The 23,413-nt window shown below is 38.9% G+C and overlaps 1 protein-coding gene across 1 annotated transcript in view; it reads left to right on the forward strand.

Moving 5' to 3' along the window:
• Positions 1-22,735, forward strand: part of LOC110194043 (transmembrane protease serine 12-like) — a 39,427-nt gene extending 16,692 nt beyond the window's left edge. Inside the window, exons 2-5 of the mRNA XM_020966162.2 lie at positions 359-554; positions 2,562-2,833; positions 7,567-7,709; positions 22,224-22,735. Of these exons, the coding sequence (XP_020821821.1) occupies positions 359-554; positions 2,562-2,833; positions 7,567-7,709; positions 22,224-22,475 (863 nt within the window). The 3' untranslated portion in view covers positions 22,476-22,735. The remainder of the gene's footprint in view (positions 1-358; positions 555-2,561; positions 2,834-7,566; positions 7,710-22,223) is intronic.
• Positions 22,736-23,413: the final 678 nt, after the last annotated feature.

Raw genomic sequence — 23,413 nt, forward strand, 5'->3', positions numbered from 1 at the left:
TCTCCCAAAGTACACTGGTCTCCTCCTTCATTGATGTTTCCATTGTTGGAGATAAATAGGTGTTTGCCTCTCCTCCTGCTTCTGCTTTCATAATATCTACCCCACTGTTTTTCTCTGTCCCCTCAGCCTGCTCAGGTCAGAAACTTGGAGGCCTTCCCAAAAACCCACACAGTCCACTTCAAACCTTGAGATCTTACTTATTCTAGGAAGATGAGCAAAGCTCCCTAAATCTTAGAATTCTCAGGAGGGTTCAATCCATTTTTCTAATCTACTCTCCAGAAGAGCTATTACAATAGCAAGATAATTGATCCATCATATCACTGGCCAGTTCAAAATAATGCATTATTTCTATTTCTAGATTGTGGAAGAGTACCGTTGGTGAATGTGATCTCAGGATCTCGAATTGTTGGTGGTCACAAGGCTGAGCTTGGAGGGTGGCCATGGACAGTAAGCCTGCAGCTTGTGTTATTTCCTAGAACTGTACATGTATGTGGGGGATCCATAATAAGTGAAAGCTGGGTCCTTACAGCTGCACACTGCCTTAAGGATATTAGGTATGTATATAGTATTGCATATTTTGATTAATTAAGGCTTTAGAGTAATGTGGAATATTCCATCCAGCTCTCCATCATTGTCTACCTTTTCATTAAATAACTGTTGAGGCCAAACTAGGGCTGGCAAGTTTTGTTATAATTTGAAGTGAATGTGTGATTTTTGTATCCATTTCAAACACTGCCTTCAGAAAAATCCTGGTAAAAACCGTCATTTAAAAATTTTTATCTTATACTTCACACTTGTCTCTAACCTTTCATCTTTAAGAAAGGAGCTATCTGGAGCAGAGATAGTGAAACTTTTTCTATCAAGGATCATTGACAGGAAAAAAGAGATCAATTTGGGTTCACACACAAGTCAACTTCATTTAGGTAGGGTGTTTGGGTTTTGAGACTTTTTTTTAAGGAATGGAAAAAATATGGAAAGACAAACTCATAAAATAGAGAACACAAACATTTTTCAAGAAATCCAATACATTTCAAAATACTTCACTTATGTATTTTTGCTAATCGAAGGAAGGGAAGGGAAGAAGAGACAATGGTGAAGGAAGAGATAGTCATAAGAAGGGGTAGAAACTATAGAGCAGGCTTTGAAGGTTGCATTGGTAACATGTACTCTCTCTGGACTTTCCAAGAGTCGGTATCACCATGTGTATCTTGTGCATAGTAGGTTTGTCAATATTGTTTGCTCTTTAAATAATTAATTCATTGCTTAGCTGTTGTTCACAGGAGCCCTCTGTCTTTAAAGTAATGGCTAACTTCAGCTGATTTAAGGGGCTCTTCTCTTCATGTCCAAAATACTATCCTTGTTTTATATGGCATTGCCCTTTCCCAGTGGGCCTCTTTAAATAGCAAATAAACTAAGAGAGGTAAACTAAAAACACATTAATGTGAAATTATCAGCTCTCTTACCTCCATGACAGAGATCAGGACAGCATGAAAGTACTGGGCACCATCAAGTAAGAGAGGAAAAAGACAAAGAAGCACTGAAGATTATTAGTATCTAATTCACAATTTTGCCTATGGGTAACCCTGCTGGGGAGCTTCTGGCCCTTGGCTGGATTTCATCTGACCCTGCTCCTCGCACTAACTTCCTGTTTCTGTCAGTGGAGTCACCATCATCAGTCATTCAGGGTTAAAATCTTAGTCATTTTAAATTCTTTCCTCTGCCTCTCTTCTTCCTTCAATGCAGTCTTACTGATTTCTGTCCCACAAACCTGAGATTCTGTCTCTGAAATTTGCTCCCAGCTTTCCACTTCCCTTACCACCACACTTGTCCTGGATTATCTGAATAGTCTCCATTTTCTCTTCTTTCCAAAACATTCTTCATGCTTCATCTTCTTAATCTGATTTTATCACTCTTCTCCTTGTAGAAATCCTTTAGCAGGGCAAAGACCTCCACGGATTAACTCCAACTTAATTTTCTAGCATTGCTTTACACTTATTCCTTTTCACCCCTCTATTTTCTAGCCAAATTAGACTCACTACTCATAAGCTTTATCTTAACCTGCCCTCTCTTTGTACATGCATTCATTCAATTCATTCTCCCATGTCTGGAATGGACACCCCTACATATTCACCGATCAAAACCTTTCCCTTCCTTTCAGGCACAGTTCAGGTGCCACCATCTGATCCTTCCCGTATGCTCCCAGCACCTCTCCTGCAAACTTCTCATGTTTTAACTTTTGTTTGTGTCTTATCCCCTGTAAGATAATACATTGCTTAAGTCAGAGACTATTTCGTGTTTTGTTTTTGTATCCCAACTGTTTCATATATCACTAGGCACATCATAGATGTTTAGTAAGTTTTATGGAGCTGAAATGAATTTTGATATAGTTTGTTTTTTGTGTTTTCATTTGCATCTTTGGCTTTTTTTTTAAGGAGTGGTTTTTAAAATTAAAAAGTTGTCTTGTATAATCTAACACTAGAAACAAAAAAGTTAATGGAAGCTTAAAAAATATAATTACTCAAATAGGCAGTGTTGTAATAAAAGCATTTGCTTTATTCCAGAGAGCCACAATTTTGGAGAGCTGTGGTTGGAGTTCATAATCTTTTACAGAGACATCGGAAAACTAAGAAAATAAAAATTAAAGCAATCATTATCCATCCACAGTTCATCCCGGATACATATGCAAATGATATTGCACTTTTTCATTTAAAAAGTACTCTGAGTTATAATGACTATGTTCAGCCTATCTGCCTACCATTTTTTAAAGAGTTGTTTAACTTGAATGCCAGCACAAGGTGCTTTGTAAGTGGCTGGGGAAGAACAGCAGAAGAAGGTAAATATTGGCTCCATTTTATTGATATGTAGTACGTCTTAATTCCAAATTACTGATTTAGTTCTAAAAATTTGTCACCAACATTCTGGTTGATTCTTTTTCTAATATATCAAATTGCCACAGGAGGAGGATGAGCCCTGGCTGGGGCTCAGCCCACCCTCAGCCTTTTGTCATTGTCCTTGGGTCTTCAAGGCCCTAATCTCACCCCTGGTCTGTGGGTCCCTTGAAACCCTGGCCCCCTAGCCTTGTCTGTGGGTCCCACAGGCTGGCAGGCCTGGCAGCACCTGTGGAGGTGATCTTGATGGTGCCTCTGTCATAAAAGACAATCTGGACCCTGTGTCTCTGGCAGCCTGTCAGACTCAAGGCTTCATCATGGCACTGATCCTGTCATCTTCAGGCACCCCCAGCCCTTGCAACTTTTACAACCCAAGATTTCTGAGATTCAGAGGAACACATAGAGATGTGGACATCAACCTCTTCACCTTAGAAGACTCCTTCCCCAGTTTTCTCCCTGCAGGACAAGACTGAATGATGGATCTGGAAGAAGCTGCTGGGACTTGATATCCCTCCACTCTCTGGCAGACAAATTTCTTCCTTAGAAATTCTGAGATTGCTTCACCACCACCAGTTTTAGTGTCCAGGCCCTATAAAAGATCCCCTTGCCCACTTTGGGTGGGGAGGGGAAGGTGAAGAAGACCAAGGCCTCATGATTACTACTGGATATAGAAGAAACTTTCTTAATTCAATCTGGTTGAGATAAATCCTTGCTTTTCCTTGAGAGAGACCAAGGGAAGACACTCATAAAGGCCAGGCATTAAGGTCCCTGCCTTGATAATGAAAAGATGTTTAAAAAAAAAATGACTATATTACAAACTATTAATGAAAATGTAAAAAAGGAATATAGACAATTGGGAGGAAAAAAAATAATGGTGCCCCAATTGGCCTTGCAAACATAACCCCAACCCCACCACCATATCTCCAACCACAACAAAAAATAATAAAATCTAGTCCAAAGGAACTCAATGTTTTCAGGCAAAAAGAAAAAAAAAAGGAAAAATGCTATTATAAATCCATGATTGGGAAATTTCTTTTTTTTTTTTTGTTTCTCCTGAGGGGCTCAAAAAATTCCTCTTCCTGAGCAGAAATAGTGATATAATCTTTGACAAATAGTGTATATGCCCATGATTTCTAGAATGCTATGGTGCTTAATGCTCTGCATCATTCTTTTACCATTCAGACCCACAGAAATGTTGGAGCAAGCAGATTAGGTCCTAGAAGCCTGCATCTATTTTTAGTTTACTGTGTTTTATATCCATTTGAACATATGAAAAAGTTGGGCACTTAAAAATATAATTACAATGGACCCTAAGATGTCTTTCAGTGTTCCTCTCTTCCCCCCAATTGCATGTATCCTATTCAAATCTTAAGGACTGCCTTACTGGGATTTCTGACACAGGATGGGAATTGCATCTCTGAACCCCTATTCCTGGACAGCAACCAGCTCTTCTGTTTTTCTCTCCTCTGACCTAATCAGTTTCTACCACCTAGAAGACCTTCCTTCCTCTTCTCCAAATCAGCATTCCTTCTTCTTCTGGTCATTCAATGCTTGTATAGTCCGTTTAATCTGTTGCCTTATAAGCATCTTTCAGTCTTTTCACATATGTCTCTTTTAACTAGATTGTAAATTCAGAAACGGACCAGAATACATAGCTTTTGTACTTCTTCCACAGTATCTAGTGAATTTTTCTGCACCTAGTGAAAATTAGTCAAATGTTATTGACTGACAAACTGGCTAATAGTGGATGCCATAGAAAAAGAAAATACTGTCTATGTCATTGAAGAGTTTGTAATCTCGTTGGCAATGTATGAAGGCAGGGCCTGTGTCATTCCTTTTGTATCATACTTAGCACATGGTACGGTGCTAAGTATATAGTATGTCCATACTAAATATACTGGTTGATGATATCCATACATGAAAGATTTGCAGACACTTTCCTAGCAACAAAGCCAAATTAATCAGAATTCAGTTAATAAAAATTCTCAATTAATTTAGCTTCCCCGACTCCAAGTCTCTGCTCAAGTCTCACCTTCTGCAAGAAGCTTTTCCCAACTCTCCTTATTCTTAGTGCCCCCCCACCTGTGACTACCCCAGTCATCCTGTCTGTATCTTGTTTGTAAATAGCTGTTTGTATGTTATCACTTTGATTTGACTGTGAGCTGGTTGAGAGCAGGGGCTATCTTTGGCCTTTTTTTTTTATATGCCTAGTGCTTGAGCACGTAATAGGCACTCAATAAATGTTAGTTGGCTCGATATATGTATGTACATGCACATTACATATATGTAATCTTATATTAACATACAAACATGGTTTTCCAGTCACATACACTGGGGTATATGTTTCTAAGGTGTAGTGGGGTGACTTTGCAGCCCCTGTATTTGGAAAAAAGATTTGTTGGTAGATGACAAACTGAAGAAGACCCTAGAGCCAGGGCATGGCAGCAGGCAGCTGCTGAGAGAGAAGGTGTGAGAACCCTTCTGGAGGTATGGACTGATTCAGTCCTGGGATCAAGCCACAGTGACAGCAGCAGGGCCAGGGATTTGTAGCTCCAGGGTGGTGAGACCCAACCAGCCAGTCAACCAGAGGACAAGGCTGATCTGGTGACTTCTTTCATCCAGCAAAACTGCTAGTTCCTTTTTCACTCAGTGTGTATTTTGGGCTGGTTTCCTTGTTTTTACTGCTTTTAATTTAGATATATCTATTGTAAAACCTATTTTGCCAGCAGAAATACTAAGTTGTGTGTATATTTTATTTAAGGCTTATAAATAAAGGATAGGAAAGAGAGCCCTATTAACTCTAGGGAGTCAAAAAGTTTGGTTCAAACTGAACGTGGATGCTTGGAAGCTAATTGAGGATAGTTGGACAAAGTGAGGCAGTGGTATTGGCCTGTTCAAAAGCCTGTTATATACATTTGGGATTCTATGCTTCTAGACTGAGAGCTGGTAAGGACAGGAAGGTACAAGGGAGCAAACCTAGAGAACAAAATGGGCAGTTACACTTTCCTTTTCTTGGCTCAGGGCCATCTGCCTCTGGGGACTTTGGAAGTTAGACCCTTACAGGAAGTAAGTTGCTAGGAAAATTCCCTTCCCCTACTCCCCCACTGAAGGGAGGGAGAATCATGGAAGCATGCTCAGTGAGGCTTCTGTCTCAGTTAATGATTGTCTGCCCAACCTACCCAGCTCCCCAGTGTCATCTGATGCCTACATCTATACATATTCAATCAATCAATCAAAAAACTATTATGACTCTTCTATGGGTGTAGTTTTTATTCTGGTTACAAAGGCTTATTTGCTGCATCACAGGCTGCATAGGGAAGTAGAGGAAGCAGAATAATAAATGTAGCCTACAGGTCAACAAAATAACAAAAACAGGTGATGACAAAAATGTCAGAGCAATGCTATTTTCCCTGATATATGAAAAATCAGCTGTGGGTAATTGAGAATTAAGGGTGAGAAAGAATGCCCAGGCCTAAGAGACATAGAAAATCAGAGTTTAGTGAAGGATGAATGTTAATTTTCTTCATTTCCAATTTAATGGGAAGTTTACAGATGAAGAGCTGAAGGAATCCAGAAGACGGCAGTCCCACTGACAATTGATGGGAGAGCTGAGGGAAGAGGAAAAAGCCTAGGTCATGATTTTCAAGTTTTAGATGTCAGTAGAAGGCCCAAAAGGAGATGTTGAGTAGGGAGCTGTACTACTACTACTATTGTTCTGGTCTGATTACACAAGGTTTATACCATAGAGGAAGTAAGAAGTTAAGACATTTCCTATGTGATCTACCCAGCTGTTCCTATCATCTTCTATCATCTTTCTATCATCTAATTTGAATAGAAACCCAATATTAGTTTCTTAGGAGATGAGTTGGAATTGCTTCTTGAGTCCGCTCTTAAACTCTTAAAGATATCAGTGCAGCTTTATACCTATAATCCAGAAGAGTAGACTTAATTGTCAAGTTATCTGTCAGGCATAGATATTTAATCTATGATTGCTTCCCCTATGGATTCTCTTGACAAAATCTGCTTGGTCAAGCTGGAACAATAGTGGGGGAAAGGAAAGAAATAATAATTTATTTAGTATCTACTGTATGCCAGGCTCTGTGCTAAGCACTTTCACTGAGCACTTTCATATTATCTCATTTGATTCTCACAACCACCCTGCAAGGTAAGTGCTATTAGTATCCCTTTTACAGTTGAGGAAACTGAGACAAATAGGGAAGTGACTTGCTCAGGATTACATAGCTAGTAAGTATCTGAGGTAAGATTTGAACTCAGGTCTTCCTGACTTCAGGCCCATTGCTGTATCCATTGTACTACATAACTGCCTCAAATTGGTATTATTCTGTCCTTCAGTGATACCTGGAGTGTTTTCCTCTTTCTTTCTATGCTTTTTGCTGCTTATCCACCTCCATTTTGGGTTCAAGAATTACTGGAGATGGAAGGTTGATGGATGGATTAAAATTCTTTTCTTTGAGAAATTAATCAACTCACATGACTATGTCATTGTGAGATTTTACAGATTAATTCCATCATCTATGCCACATAAATGTAGATTAGGATTGAATCTAGTATTAGGTCTTCCAGTCTTTGATAAAAATCTGCTAAATGCCAAAATATCTATTCTCACTATTTGATAAAATACTTGATTTCCAAAATAGTTTATGGATTTTTATTATAGGCAGTGCTTCAAATACTTTACAAGAAGCTGAAATACATTATATTCCCTGGGACACCTGTAATAGAGAGGAAAGTTATGGAGGACGAGTTGTTGCGACTTCATTTTGTGCAGGTGAAGAAGATGGAATTGTTGATACTTGCCTGGTAAGGCTCAACAATTTTTCTTGAAAATATCTTTTAATACTGCACTTACTGTGTAACCCTGGTGTCAGAGACATGGAGGACCCACTTTGTGGACTTTTCACTTCTCTGGCACATTGCCCACATCTGGGTAGAATCTGGGGCTATCAGTGTCTGGTATTTTTCAAGGGTAGTTACTGGTTCCCTTTGTGAGCAATAAAAATATAATAGTTTCATTTTAAAATTAAGGAATATATAATTAAAAGATACCCTTGCAATTTGACTTTCAACCTCATGGCTTAAAACTGCTGTCTCCAAAATTATCGATGATCTCTTAATTATCAAATCTTATGGTCCTTTATTAATTCTCATCCTTGACCTCTACAGAATTTGATACTGTTGACCACTCTATTCTTCCTCTCTGGGTTTTTGTGACCCTGCTGTTCTCCTACCTATATCTGACTTCTCCTTTTCAGTTTCCTTTGCTAGATCATTATTCATGACGTACTTGAATTGTTGAATGGATCTCCTTTTCCTCCTCCTCCTCCTCCTTCTTCTTCTTGCAGTTGGGGTTATGTGACTTACTCAGAGTCACACAGCTAGTGAGTGTTATCTGTCTGAGACTGAATTTGAACTCAAGTCCTCCTGACACCAGGACTCTATCCACTGTGCCATCTAGCTGCCCCTGTCCAATGGATCTTAAGGCCCAGCCTGGGCACCCTGCTCTTCTTTCACTATTATTCTCACTTGGTGACCTAATCAGCTCCCATCAATTTAATTATCATCTCATCATTATGTACACAATTCCCAGATCTATGTATTCACCTTAATCTCTCCCCTAAACTCCAAACCTGCATAAGCCAAATTTGTATATCCAGTCCAAGTCTCTCTGCTAATTAGGCTCACGTCTTACATTTCCAATTGTTGATTAGATATGCCACGCTAGATATTTTGCAGACATCTCAAACCCAGCAGGCCAAAAACTGAACTCTCATCTTTGTTCCCAAACTCCCAAAGCAGTGATTTATGATTGCATAGAATTGTAAGCTGGATTATCTAGCCCAACTCTCTTATTTTACAGATGAGGAAACTGAGGCTCATATAGGTTAATTGTATGGCATCTTGGCAGCATCCAGATTTGAATCAAGATCTTCTGACTCCAGATCAAGTACTCTCCACCACTGTACCATTTTGCCTCTTCAAAATTCAATCTGCTGCTAGATCTTGCTGTTTATATTTCTGTAGCATCTTTCATTTCTTTCTACTCACATGTCTACCACATTCAGGCCCTTATCACCTGGACTATCGCGATAGCCTCCTAATTTGTCTCACTGCCTCAAGTCTCTTCCTTCTTCAGTCTATCTGCATACAGCTGCCAAAATTATTTTATTAAGGCCGGGTTTCATCATGTTACTTGTCTACTTACTAGGCTACAGTGACCTTCTATTAGCTTGAGGATGGAAAATATTTGGAAATGAAGATTGTTTTGGTCCACGCTTGTCTCAGGCTAATAGTACCCTAGTAGTTTAAGTCCTATGTTAGAATGAAATGAAACATTCATAAGTCATTCAATAGTTTAAAAAGGGTGATTTACTTAGGCATAGCAGGGGAAGAATATTTAACAAGGATATGTGTCAAGGACAAGGGTTGGGATATTGCTTCTACTACAACTCACTGGTGTTAAAGTCTTCTATTAGACTTTTTTTTAGATGGATGTATATTTATTAAAAATAATTCTGTGAAAATATAACAGAAAGTTTCATCTTTATCATATCTTGAGATATCTGAATAGTATTTTTTTCCCTTTGGTTAAAATGTCCCTCTCTCTACCCCCTCTTCCCACCTTTTCTTCAAGGCTTTATGCTAATGCCAGGTAAAAATACAAAGCAGACGCAGACTCAGAATACACAAATCTGATAATGTTCATTTTGTTGAAGTTATTCACAAAGAAGAAACACTCTTTATAATGAGGAGGAAACCTAGAAAGCTGAGAGTTGGAGTTGCCATCTCTGTATCAATCAGGAGCAGACAAAGGCTGTTGGATGTTCTGATGCTTCATGGAAAAGTACAAATTTTTCTCTAGTTTCATGCTGAGATGCAGCTTTTCATACCTGAGTTTTTAGTGTCCAAAAGAAAACTCTCCATTTTAACAGTTCCTCTGTCTTATTTTGTGCTTGACCCAGGAGCATCTGTCCCAAGATCATGAGACTCTCTGCTCTTCCTCCATCTCCAAGGGAGGGGACAGAGGAATTTCCTGTACCCAGAACAGCATGCACAACCTAACACACCCACCTACTGGAGGATCTGGAGAAGTCCACCAGGGACCAATAGGCATGGCTGGGGGTAGAGTGGGTGAAGGGTTCTTGATCCCTTCCCCCATCCACAGAAAGAGAGCTAGAGTTTCCAAAGGAGAAGATAGGCTAAAGGGAATGTCCCCAGGGTTCACTTCTTGCTATTTTGGAAAACCACTCTCTGCTTCCTATCCTTATACTGCTCTAAACTCAGAACCTTTGGCCCTATCTCTGGCAACCCCAGTGGGCTGGGACTGCCAGCACAGCAACAGCTAGGAGTAGCCTGGATCTGTGAGCTGGTTTCTGTGAATCTTCCTGAGTGTTTGTTTCCCCTAGATTATGGCATCACAAGGTCAGAGAAAGGGTCTTTCAGTGGTTATCCCAGAGAGCATCCAGCTGCCAAGTAACAGAGATGCCTCTCCTTTATTTTTTTAATCTTATTTAACATTTTGTTTTTTCCTAGTTACATGTAAAAACAATCTTAACATTCTTTTCTTTTTTCAAATTTTGAGTTCCAAATTCTCTCCCTCCCTCCCCTACCCCCATCATTGAGAAGGCAAGCAATTTGATATAGGTTATACAGGTGTAGTCATGCAAAGCACATTTTCAATGTAAGTCATTCTGTGAAAGAAATCACAGACAAAAAAAAACAAAGAAAAATAAAGTAAAGAAAGTATCTTTGATCTGCATTGAGGCTCTACCAGTTCTTTCTCTGGAGATGGACAGCACCTTTCATCATAAGTCCTACAGAATTGTCTTGGATCATTGTTTTGCTAAGAATAGCTGTTATTCATAGTAGATCATCATACGATATTGCTGTTATTGTGTATGATGTTCTGGTTTTGCTCATTTCACTTTGCATCAGTTCATGTAAAGTCTTTCCATGTTTTTCTTAGAGCATCCTACTCATCCTTTTTTTTTTCTTGATAATAATTTATTTTTAGTTTTCAACATTCACTTCCATAAGATTTTGAGTTTTAAATTTTCTCCCCCTCCCACTCCTCTCCCCTACCCGATGGCATGCAATATGATATAGGCTCTACTTATATATTCGTATTAAGCATATTTTCCCATTAGTAGTGATGTAAAGAACAATTAGAACTAATGGGAGGGACCATGAGAATGAAGAAATAAAACAAAACAACAAAGGAAAAGGAGAGCAAATAGTATGCTTCTACATTCAGACTTCATAGTTCTTTCTCTGGATGTGGATAGCAATTTCCATCATGAGTCTTTTGGAGTTGTCTTACATTCTTGCATTCCTGTGAAGAGCCAAGTCTATTAAAGTCAGTCATCACACAATGTGGCTGTTACTGTGTACAGTGTTTTGGTTCTGCTCATTTCACTCCACATCATTTCATGTAAGTCTTTCCAGGTTTTTTTGAAGTCTGCCTGCTCTTTCTTATAGCACAATAGTATTCCATTATATTCATATATCACAACTTGTTCAGCCATTCCCCAATTGATGGGCATCCCCTCAATTTCCAATTCTTTGCCACCACAAAAAGAGCTACTATAAATGTTTTTGTACATGTGAGTCCTTTTCCAATTTTTACGATCTCTTTGGGATACAGACCTAAAAGTGCTATTGCTGGGTCAAAGGGTTTGCACAATTTTATAGCCATTTGGGCATAATTCCCAATTGCTCTTCAAAATGGTTGGATCATTTCACAACTCCACCAATAATGCATTAATGTTCCAATTTTCCCGCATCTTCTCTAACATTTATCATTGTCCTCTTTTGTCATGTTCTGCTCATCATTTCTTAAAAGCACAATAGTATTCCATCACAATCATATACAACAACTTGTTCAGCCAATTCCCAGTTGATGGGTGTATCCTCAGTTTCCAATTCTTCGCCACCACTAGAAGAGCTGCTGTAAATATTTTTGTAGACGTAGGTCCTTTTTCCTTTTTTATGATCTCTTTGGGATATAGACTAGTAGTGGCATTGCTTGGTTAAAAGGTATACATAGTTTTATAGGCCCTTTGAGCATAGATCCAAATTGTTCTCCAGAATGGTTAAATCAGTATACAACTTCACTGGTGGCACATTAGTGTTTTAGTTTTCCCACATTCCCTCTAACATTTGTCATTTTCCTTTTCTGTCATATTAGCCAATTTGACAGGTATGAAGTAATAGCTTAGAGTTGTTTTAATTTTCATTTCTCTCATCAATTGTGATTTAGAGCATTTTTTCATATGACTATAGATAGCTTTGATTACTTTCCTTCGATCATTTATTAATTGAGGAATGGATTTTATTTCTATAAATTTGACTCAGTTTTTGATATGTTTGAGAAATGAAGTCTTTATCAGAGGAACTCACTGTAAAATTTTTTTTCCATAATAATGATTACCAACTATATATTTTCCTCCATCCTATTTTTGCCCTGTTTATCCTACTCTCTCACTTTTCTTTTACCCTGTCCATTTTCAAAAGTATTTTGCTCTCCCTTCTATCACCCCACCCCCTTTCTATTATCCCCTTCCCTTCTTACTTTCCTGTATGGTATGATAGACTTCTATACCCAACCGAATGTGAATGTTATTCCTTCTTTGAGCCAGTTCCAGTGAGAGTAAGGTTCATGTGCTCCCCTCCCCACTTCCCCCATTTCACCTTCCACTGTAAAATCTCTTTCAGACTTCTTTTATGTTAGATAATTTATCCCATTCTACCTCTCTCTTTCCCCTTCTCCCAGTGCATTCTCTTTTCCCATCCCCTAATTTTATTATTTTAGATAATCATACCATCGCATTCAACTCATGTCTCTACTTTTTTTTTTTAATACACATGTATACTCCTTCTAACTGCCCTAATAATGAGAAAGTTTATAGGAGTTATAAATATCATTTTCCCTTGTAGGAATATAAGCAGTTTAACCTTATTGAATCTCTTATGATTTCTCTTTCCTGTTTACCTTTTTATGTTTCTTTTGCATCTTGTATTTGAAAGTTAAATTTTCTATTCAGCTCTGGTCTTTTCATTAGAAATGCTTGAAAGTCCTCCCTATTTCATTGTTTCATTATTTCATTCTATTTCATTCCTCTCTTTCATTGAATGTCCATTTTTTCCTCTGAAGGATTATGCTCAGTTTTACTAGGTAGGTGATTCTTGGTTGTAATCCTAGGTCTTTTGCTCTCTGGAATGTCATATTCTAAGCCCTCTGATCTTTTGATCTAGAAGCTGCTAAATTTTGCGTTATCTTGACTGTGGCTCTACAATAGTTGAATTATTTCATTTTAGCTACTTGCAGTATTTTTTCCTTGATCTGGGAGGCCTGGAATTTGGCTATAATCCTGGGAGTTTTCATTTTGGCATCTCTTCCAGGAAGTGACTGGTGGATTCTTTCAGTTTCTATTTTACATTCTGGTTCTAGAATATCAGGGCAGTATTCCTTGATCATTTCTTAAAAGATGATGTCTTTTTTTTTTAATCATGATTTTCAGGTAGTTCAATAATTCTTGAATGATCTCTCCTGGATTTATTTTCCAGGTCAATTGTTTTTCCAATGAGATATTTCACATGGTCTTCTATTTTTTCATTCTTTTGATTTTGTTTGATTGTTTCTTGATGTCTCATAAAATCATTAGCTTCCACTTGCTCAATTCTAACTTTTAAGGAATTATTTTTCCAATGAGCTTTTGTACCTCCATTTCCATTTAGCCAATTCTACTTTTTAAGGAGTTCTCGTCTTTGGATTTTTGTGCCTCTTTTACCATTTGGCCTATTCTATTTTTTAAAAGTGTTATTTTCTTCAGTATTTTATTGTTCCTCCTTTACAAAGCTATTGATCTTTTTTTCATAATTTTCTTGCATCACTTTCATTTCTCTTTTCAGTTTTTCCTCTTCTTTTGTTATTTGATTTTAAAATTTTTTTTGAGCTCTTCCATTGCCTGAGACCAATTCATATTTTTCTTTGAGACTTTGGAAGCAGGAATTTTTACTTTGTTTTCTTTTTCTGAGTGTGTGTTTTGTTCTTCCTTGTCACCATAGTAATTTTCTGTGGTCAGAATTATTTTCTGTTGTTTGCTCATTTTGCAGCCTGTTTCTTGACTTTTAACTCTATGCTAAAGTGGGGCTCTGCTTCTAGAGTGGAGGGGGAGCTTCCAAGCTTCAGGTTTTTTGTGCAGCTGTATTCAGAGGTAATTCTGGGGACCTGTAAGTTTTCAGTTCTTCCGAGGTGGTGTGATCTAAGGAGAAGTGTATTTACTACTCTCCTGTACTAGGCACTGGTTTGTGAGTAACTACAAGCACTCTTTCTACCCTGGAACTGTGACCAGGGTCCTTGCCTCAGTGTGGCCACAAGCTCTGCTGTAATAGTGCTCCTCCTTGCCCTGGGACTGTCACCTAGGACTGCACCTGCATCCAAGTATAGGCAATGCAACAGAGTCCTACCCCTGGTACCAACAAAGGGACCCCTGTAAATCTCCTTCTCATCCATTGTTCGATCACATTACCATCAGAGGTCTGGAAACCACCACTGCTGCCACAGATTCAATTGCCCTGAGGCCTTCTCCTGGTTTGCTGAGACTGTGTTTATGCTGGTGCAGCCTGTGCTGGACTGTGTTCCTCTCTCACTCTGGTGCAACAGACCTTTCCAAGTTGTCTTGGGCTGGAAAATTGTTTCACTCCATCTTTTTGTGGGTTCTGCTCCTCTGGAATTCGTTAAGAGTCATTATTTAAAGGTATTTGGAGGGGTTTAGCACAGAGCTCAGGTGAGTTCTTACCTTTACTCAGCTATCTTGGCTCCGCCTCCACCTCAGGGCAATGCCTCTCCTGAAATGCCTTAAATGAATTTAGGGCTTCAGTAGCCCTACCTGTGGGATGAAGGCAGCTAACTTAAGCAGCACTGAAGGAGGAAAAGAAAAACTAACATAAAGACAGAAGACAATATAAATGATGTAACAGCTCCCTGGAGGAGTAACTGAATATGGAATAACAAAGACCAGAATTTCCCCGAGTACTAAGTTATACATCTAAAAGATCAAAGTGTGGTGGGCTTGACAAATCTTTGCAGTTCACAATGAGTCTTTTAATATCTGGAGGTGAACATGGCCAGGAGCACCAAACACCAAGAATCTCAGGAGCATTAGGACTTCAGGAGAAGAGAACATTTCCTGCACTGGCATCATCCTAGGTTAGGGGAAATTGCCTTGTACCACAACCCACTTGGTGTTCCTTTGGCCACCAGCCGGGCCCTGACCTCCTTAAGAACTTCATGGAAGTGTTGGGGTGGGAGGAGAGAATACTAAATCTTTGCCCTATTAGAAAACACTAAGGGGTGGTCTCCCTTCTTCTGTGGATTGTGTAGATACTTTCCCCTTCCCCTTGTGGTCAGAAAGGAGCAGGGAGCAGGGAGCAGCTGTCCAGTGACTACTGGGTATTGTGCTGCTTGTGGCCATTCAGCTCTAGTAAACAAAAGCCCTTGGTTTACATGCCAGGGCCCATTCTGCTATTGTTCAGCAGTCAATGCCACTGGGGCCCACTGTAACTCCTGTCTGGTGCACAGTCTGCCATGGTCAACTTCTGCCCCGCTGTGCTAGGACTTGAGTACTGTTGAAAATCTTGCCACTGCCCCACTCTGCTCCCCGATTCCCAGGCCTATCTGTTCTCCTGTAAAGAGTATCATCTCAGTCTGTGCTGCCACCACCTCCCTGAGTCAGGGCAGAAGCACTGTGGGCACTATTACTGCTGAGGCCTGACTCCACCATCTGGAGTGGGAGTGAATGTTGTTTCCTGATGCCTGACTCAGCCCCTAAATACTGGGGTAGGTATCACTGCCCCTGGTGGGTCTACCAGAGTTGATAAAGGCCAGGAACCTCCATGTGGGATGGCTCAGGCAACTTCAAGGGATTATGGCTGATCACGTTAGGGCTGGGGTTCCTTTTCCTGTTCACAGCCACTCTTTCCAGCACAGGAAACTCCTCTGACTTTCAATTGGCTCCCACTCGGAGGCTCCAGCCTTTGCAAGAACTTGTAAGTCTGCCAGCTGAGAATTGCCCATATAAGCCATGTGCAATCAGGAACCATTTCTTGTAGGGGCAAGGAGGGCACCTAGGGGCTTAACTGTGCAGGGCCTAGCTTGGAGTCTCTCAGAGAACAAAAACAAGATACTGCAGTTGATAGTTCATGATTTAAGTGGAAGCTCTCTCTCTTTAAACTTATTAAACTAGTGCAGTTTGCCCTGTCTTCACTGAGGCAGCTGTGGTGTATTTGGCAGCTTCTTCCACCTCCCCAGTCCCAGAAGAGTCTGTGGGGGCTCCTGGGGAGAATCAGACATATTCCTTCTAATCACATCCCCTCAAAGTCCATGTAGCACAGCTCCTTATGGCCTCTCAGAGCAGCAGTTCCTTCACAAGGCTTTTCTGACCACTGAAAAATTTGTTTGGGAGATGACCACTATTATTCCTAAATATAAGAAATTATGCCAATTTAGCCACCAACTGTGTATTGCAGTTTTCTTCAGGGTATAGTTCTTAATGATGCTGAACATATTCACACTGGTCTCAACTTGCTGAAGGCCACTTTCTTTTCCACAGCACTGGGGAACATCTCACAGTAAACAACCTCCCTCTCTAGAAGCATTATTGAAAAAAAGCACAGAGGCTAGTGTTTCCAAGCCTGGAAAAGGCAGTTAGAACCGGGTTGTGAAAGGCTTTAAATGCCAAACAGTTATTTTAGAAGCAGTCAGGCCTTAGTTTTAGGAATAGCACTTTGGCTTCTGTGTGGAGATTGGATCAGAGAGGAGAAAGGCTGGATGCAGGGAGACCAATAAAGAGGTAATTGCAGTAGTCCAGGTGAGAGGTGATGGGAGCTTGAACTAGAGTGTGGCTACATGATGGGAGAGAAGGGGATGGACATTAGAGATGTTGTGAAGATAGAATAAACATGACTTAGCAAGTGATTGGCACTGGAGAGCACCCACTTCTCTAAGACTGGAGCAAAAGACAGAATGGGGGATTATGCTGAGGAGATTCAAAGTGTAGAATTGGGGAGAAGAGGGTACCCCTGAGGGATGGTGTTTTTTTTTGGCAAAATATCTGGCAAGGTCCTCTGTTGAGAGAGAAGAGAGGTTGCTTAAGAGGAGAAGAGAAGGTTTGCACACCTTAAGGAGTGCAATACCTAGTAAAGGATTAGTATGCAACAATGATGAGATAAAATCCCTCATTTCTATAGCACTTTAAAGTTTACAGAGGAAATGCTTTCCTCACATAAGCCTGTGAGAGAGGTGATATAAGTATTACTATCCATATTTTACAGATGAGAAAACTGAGGCTCTGAGAGGGGGACTGACTTGCCTGTGGTCAAGTCACTTGCTTTGACAGCTGCTGTGAAAGGTGGGCTTCAAACAGAGGTCTCCCCATTTTAAAGTCAAACGTTCTTCTCAGTATACCACACTGCCTTTTACAGATCCTTGAAATGAGAAAGTGCTTAGTTATAGTCAGGATGCTACTTTGCTTGTGCTTTTTTTTTTTCCCATTCTACATCATTTTGTGATGTTTCGGGGTGATCTGACAAAAAACTCCAAAACCTTGATTTGCTTAACTGGGACACCCATGGAACTGAACATGCTCCATGCTAGGAGAACAGAGCAATTCCTGATTGGTCCCCAGGAACTGGGTGTCTTGCATTGATGGTGACCAGATGTCAGCAGGGTTGTCAAGATCCTCTCTGTCATTTATAAGAAGAGTAGAAGAAATGGCTCTACCCTCTTTTTTGGACCCTTTTCTTTCAGGCGCCTCTTCCTCTGCTTGTGCTTTCCCTCCCTTGGACTTCCTGTAAGGGTGAGGAGGTGATTTCTTTCCCCCTCTGACAAGTAGCAATGGCAGAATTACTGCAGAAATTGACAGCCTGAGATGGACCACAAATCTCTGACTCCTTTCTTCCTTTCTGTTTTCTTCCCTGAACACAACAGTCTTCTTCCCTGAGACTAGCAATCCTAATAAATGTATATTACCAGCCTTGACAGCTACGTCATGGGTTGAGGTCCTGAGATCAGGATTCAGGCATCAGCCAACCAAAGGAAGGAGATTTTGCAATTGCGTAATTCTCAGAAATGACCACCACCACCAGACTATCCTATAGCTGAAGCAGTAAAGAAAGCCAGGCCCTGACTGGGCAGGAGAGCTGGACTTTGTGAGTTGTTCAGACAATGCAGATCAGAAATGAATGTGAAATTATTGTTCAGAATTTCCATAAAAGGCCTTTGTAGTCTGGGGGAAATTATAATTATGACAGTGCTCTCATTGGTTGTTTTGTGGTTGCAATATTTGTTCTTTGAATCTTTTGCACCTTAGGCAGCATCTGTGGTGGATGAAATAAATAGCTCTCTTTTGCATATTATTCATGTTGTAAATTGAATGACTTTTTTTAAAAGTATATTTTTATTTTTTTCAATTACATGTAAAAATAATTTTAAACATTTATTTATAATTTGAGTTCCAAATTACCTTTCTTTCCTACCCCTCCTTAATAATTGAATGACTTTTCTATTTTTTTTTTTTGTTTTAGGCAATTGGGGTTAAGTGACTTGCCCAGGGTCACACAGCTAGTAAGTGTCAAGTGTTTGGTCTGAGGCTGGATTTGAACTCAGGTACTCCTGACTTCAGGGCTGGTGCTCTATCCACTGTGCCACCTAGCTGCCCCAAATGACTTTTCTAGAAGGAACATAATATTATCCACATTTGGGAGAGACCCTAGATGTGAGTCATGTCTAAGCTTTATTTTAACAATATCCCTGGAGTTATTCCTGACTCTCTAGGATGGGGCAAAGTAAGAAAGTCAGGTTGAACTTGGGCTCTAGGGGTGTTCAGAGCCCCATGGAGTGGAAAGCAGAGCCTCAGGAGGACAGGCACATGTGAAGGAAAGGAGGCTCTGAGAGGTCAAATGACCTGCCTGTGGTTACACAGTACTGGCTCCTGACTCCCAAGTTTACTGATTTTTCTTTTTAAATTTCCTTTTATATTTTGAAACTAAAAAATCATCAACTCACACAAACATTTCAAGATACAAAGTAGGACCAGAAAGAAGATTGTGTAAGGAACTGTGAACGTCTTTTACATATATTAAAAAATTAATATGTATTTTTATTTAAAATATTCTTTATTTTGAACTTAATAAACATTAGCAAACATTAATATTTCAACACGTACAGAAAAACAAAAAGATTATACATGAAACTGAAATTTTGTTATGTATAGTTCATCCTTTTTTTCCACCAGTGTGGGCTTGTTTTTTTTTTCCTTGTATGACTCAAATTTAACATGATATTTCTTATACTGCTTTTCTGGTCTGTGTCCTTGTCTGAAATTCTTCCTGCTTTCTTTTGCTTTTTTTCTGATGATTTATTGACATTCTTTACTTCTTTTTTTATTTAATATTTTCTTTTCCCCTAATTATATATGAAAACAATTTTTAATATTCATTTTTTAAAATGTTGAGTTCCAAATTCCCTCCCTCCCTCCTTTCCCCCCTCCTTGAGAAGGCAAGAATTTGATATAGGTTATACATGTGCAGTTATGTAAAACATTTTAGTCATGTTGTAAAAGAAAGCACAAACCAAAAAACCCCGAGGAAAATAAAGTAAAAAAAAAAAAAGAAACTATGCATCAAAATCCTCATTCAGACTTCATCAGTTCTTTTTCTGGAGGTAGATAGTATTTTCATCATAAGTCCTTTGGCATTATCTTGGATCATTATATTGCTGAGAATAGTTAAGTCTGTCAACATTGGTCATTGCACAATGTTTCTGTTACTGTATACAATGTTCTCCTGGTTCTGTTCACTTCACTCAGCATCAGTTCATGGAAGTCCTTCCAGGTTTTTCTGAAATCTGCCTGCTCATCATTTCTTATGGAACAATAGTATTCCATCACAATCACATACCACAACTTGTTCAGCCATTACCTAATTGATGGGCACACCCTCAATTTCCAATTCTTTGCCACGACAAAAAGAGCAGCTATAAATATTTTTGTACATATAGGTCCCTTTTCTTTTTGTTTTTAATCTCTTTGGAATACAGATCTACTAGTGGTATTGCTGGGCAAAAGGGCATGCATAGTTTGCATAATTTTATAGCTGTTTGGGATAGATACAAATTGCTTTCCAGAATGGTTGAATAAGTTCACAGTTCCACCAACAGTACATTAATATCATTTGCAAAAAGTGATAATTTTGTTTCTGCTCAGTCTCTGCTCCCTTCTTTAATTTATTTTTCTTTACTTATTGCTATAGTTCTACACTTCTAGCACTGTCTCAAATAGAAGTAATGACTGTGGACGCCCTTGTTTTTACCCCTGATCTTATTTAAAAGGCTTCTAGTTTGTCCCATTACATGTAATGCTGGCTTGATTTTTATGTGTGTGTGTAATATGTATTACACACATACATATACACACGTATATATATGTACATAAAATTTGTTCTCATTTGAGTCAGAAGAAATAGCATTGATTGAGTTTAATTAGTCTTGGCAGATTCTCTATCCCTTCTCTCTCTCTCTCTCTCTCACACACACACACACACACACACACACACACACACACACACACACACATACACACACACTCACTCAATTTTTAAAATCCTTCACAGCACTATGGTTTGGTTAGACCGGTTCTTGCTTTTCCTCACACACAGCACCCCATCTTCTATCTTTGCACCTTTACACTGGCTGTTCCTCATCCCTGAAATGAATCCACTTCCATCTCTTACATCCTCTTGGTTTGTTTTTTTTTCAAAATTCTGCTCAAAGCAACATCTTAAAAGGTGTGCAGGCTTTCCTGATTCCTTTGACAGTTAGTCTCCCCCCCACAAAAAATTTACTTTGAATCTGTTTTGTATATACTTATTTACGCACATGCCTCCCCCAATAGAATGTAAGCTCCTTGAGGAGGAGAGAATATTTCATGTTTGTTTTTGTATTTCTAGCACCAAGAAAAGTACTTGATTGATTGGTTAAAATGCCTCCAGGAGAGAGCAAACTTTCCTAGTTGTCTTGTCAAATCTGCAAATTTAACTCTAGATGCAAAAGTCTCTAGATGAAGTAGTTCTCTATAGTTCTCTATAGTTCCCTTTTTAAATTGCATAAAATTGCATAAAAAATGGATTTCTTCGAGAAAACTGTTTTTAAATCCATTTCAACTATTCCCTGGGCTGCTAACCTAAAGAGTGTTAGTATTTAATTGGCATGATGTCAGTTTATTTAAATCTCTGACTCCTAGATACTGAGTCGTGCAATGCAAGTAATCTAACACAAAGGAAAAATTCTAAAATAACTTATTTGGCTTTTGAATGTCCCATCTTGTTATTATAATTTTTTCTGCATTGGCTTTACATTACTAGTTATGTTTTAACTAGAAGGCTTTTTATATCTCATAGTCATGTCTTCTGTATAATAATAAGCAGTACAAATAATATTTCAATTAGCAGCACTCCATAATATTTCTCTCACCTATGCAATGTTAACACACATCTATTAAATACCTATTATGTCTAATATACCACAGTTATAATAACTAGGATAGTAGGGATGTTTGGGTCTTTGCTCTAGGGTGGGAAAGTTAGAGGCACAGATAACGTGGGCTTGCTTTCTCCACTGTCTCTTCATCCCCTTTTTGGTGGTGATGATGATCTCATCCTGGGTATGCCATACCTCCTCTCCTTTAAGTAGCTAAAAACATCACATTATCATAGGGTGTACTTCTCTATGACAGCTGCCTCCCAGGTAAGCCTACCCTTCTCCTGGCACTGACAGTTACCCAAGTTACAATTTCTTCTTCTGTAAACTAAATGAATGCAAAATGAATGAAAAGGATTTTTTTTCTCTCATTTTTTAGTGCTATTAAATCACTAGGTCTAACCAGTCAACAAAATCACTTAACTTTAGTGTTTTTAATCAAAGACATGATGGAAAACTTATCCATAACTCAATCAAGGCTTATGGTTCCCTAGTCTCAGGGCAGATTGAAAGTGGCCCCTGTATATGGATGGGAGAATTGAACTTAAGAGACATGAATATTTGGAGGCTGAGGGTAAATTGAAACTATATAATCAATAGATAGTCAAAATATATATAGATTATTGATAGAAAAATAGGTATACCCACATGGCTCCCTAGCGTCTACACCATGAGGGAAGACAGTATTCCTCACTATTAACTGAAGTTACTTTATTGTTCTTTAGCTTAAAGGATACTGAAATAACCATTGTTGTTTTATATCTGTTTGTTTGTTTCTATAGGGTGACAGTGGTGGGCCTTTAATGTGTTACCTTCCAGATGCCGGCAAATTTTACTTAATGGGAATTACCAGTTTTGGACATGGTTGTGGCAGAAAAAATTACCCTGGTGTTTATGTCCAGGTGCAATTCTTCAAAACATGGGTGATAAACCAAATGCTTCAGGCAGCTGCTGAAGACAGAAATAAGATGATCATTGGACAGGGGCAGATCCTTCTCATTGTAGTCTTTTTTAGTTTACTAGTGACCACATAAATTAGCATTAAGACCATAACTTCTTTTTGTAACTTGTACTTTTTCATATACTTATATTGCCCAAAATGCTAATTAATCTTTTATGAGTAAACTGGCTTCTTTGAAGTTGTTAATCAACATTTCTTGCTGATATAAAAGGGTTATGATGCTTTGGATATGTGGTTTTAAATTAAATATGGAACCATAGACTTTTCCCTAGACAGTCCTAATTATATTACTTTATTATGTTATAGCATATTTTGTATTTGGAGTACTTTTCTCAGGGCTTATAAACAAATATACACTTAGGTGTACTTTTTTTGTTTTTTTTAGGTATACTTTATTATGCATATATTTATATAAATAAAAGGAACTCAAACATAAATGATAGTTGGTTATTTATTAAATTCAGTATGGTGTAGTGGATAGAGTGCGAAACTTGAAGTCGGAAGACATGAATTCAAATTCTACCTCTGAAAAAGCTCTGTGAGTATGAACAAGTAAGTCATAATCTCTTTGGGCTACAGTTTTGTCATCTGTAAAATAAATAAATGAAAAGGCATTTATTAAATGTCTGCTGTATGCCAGCTGCTGGCATACAGTACTGAGTACTGCCTACTGAGGTTACAAATATAAAAAAAAAGACAGTTCTTGTTTTCAAGGAGCTTACATTCTAAAAGGGGAATCAACACATATATAGGGAGTGGAGTTGAGGTCACAGAGGAGTGTTTTAGTAGTATAGATTTGCTTACTGTTTTCAGAGCTAGAACTGGAGTGTGTGTGTGTGTGTGTGTGTGTGTGTGTGTGTGTGTGTGAACTAGGGCAGCATGTCATGAAGATGGCCAGGAAGTAGAGGGTAGGACTGGGTCTGGACTACAATGCTCACCAATTAGAAGTCCAGGGGCCCAGAGTGGGAGCTTGGTGTGCCTGCTCATTAGTATGGACTGGAACATAAGAAC

The sequence above is a fragment of the Phascolarctos cinereus genome, unplaced genomic scaffold (genome assembly GCF_003287225.1).
Source record: "Phascolarctos cinereus isolate Bilbo 61053 unplaced genomic scaffold, phaCin_HiC Scaffold_1;HRSCAF=81, whole genome shotgun sequence".
Taxonomy (NCBI): Eukaryota; Metazoa; Chordata; class Mammalia; order Diprotodontia; family Phascolarctidae; genus Phascolarctos; species Phascolarctos cinereus.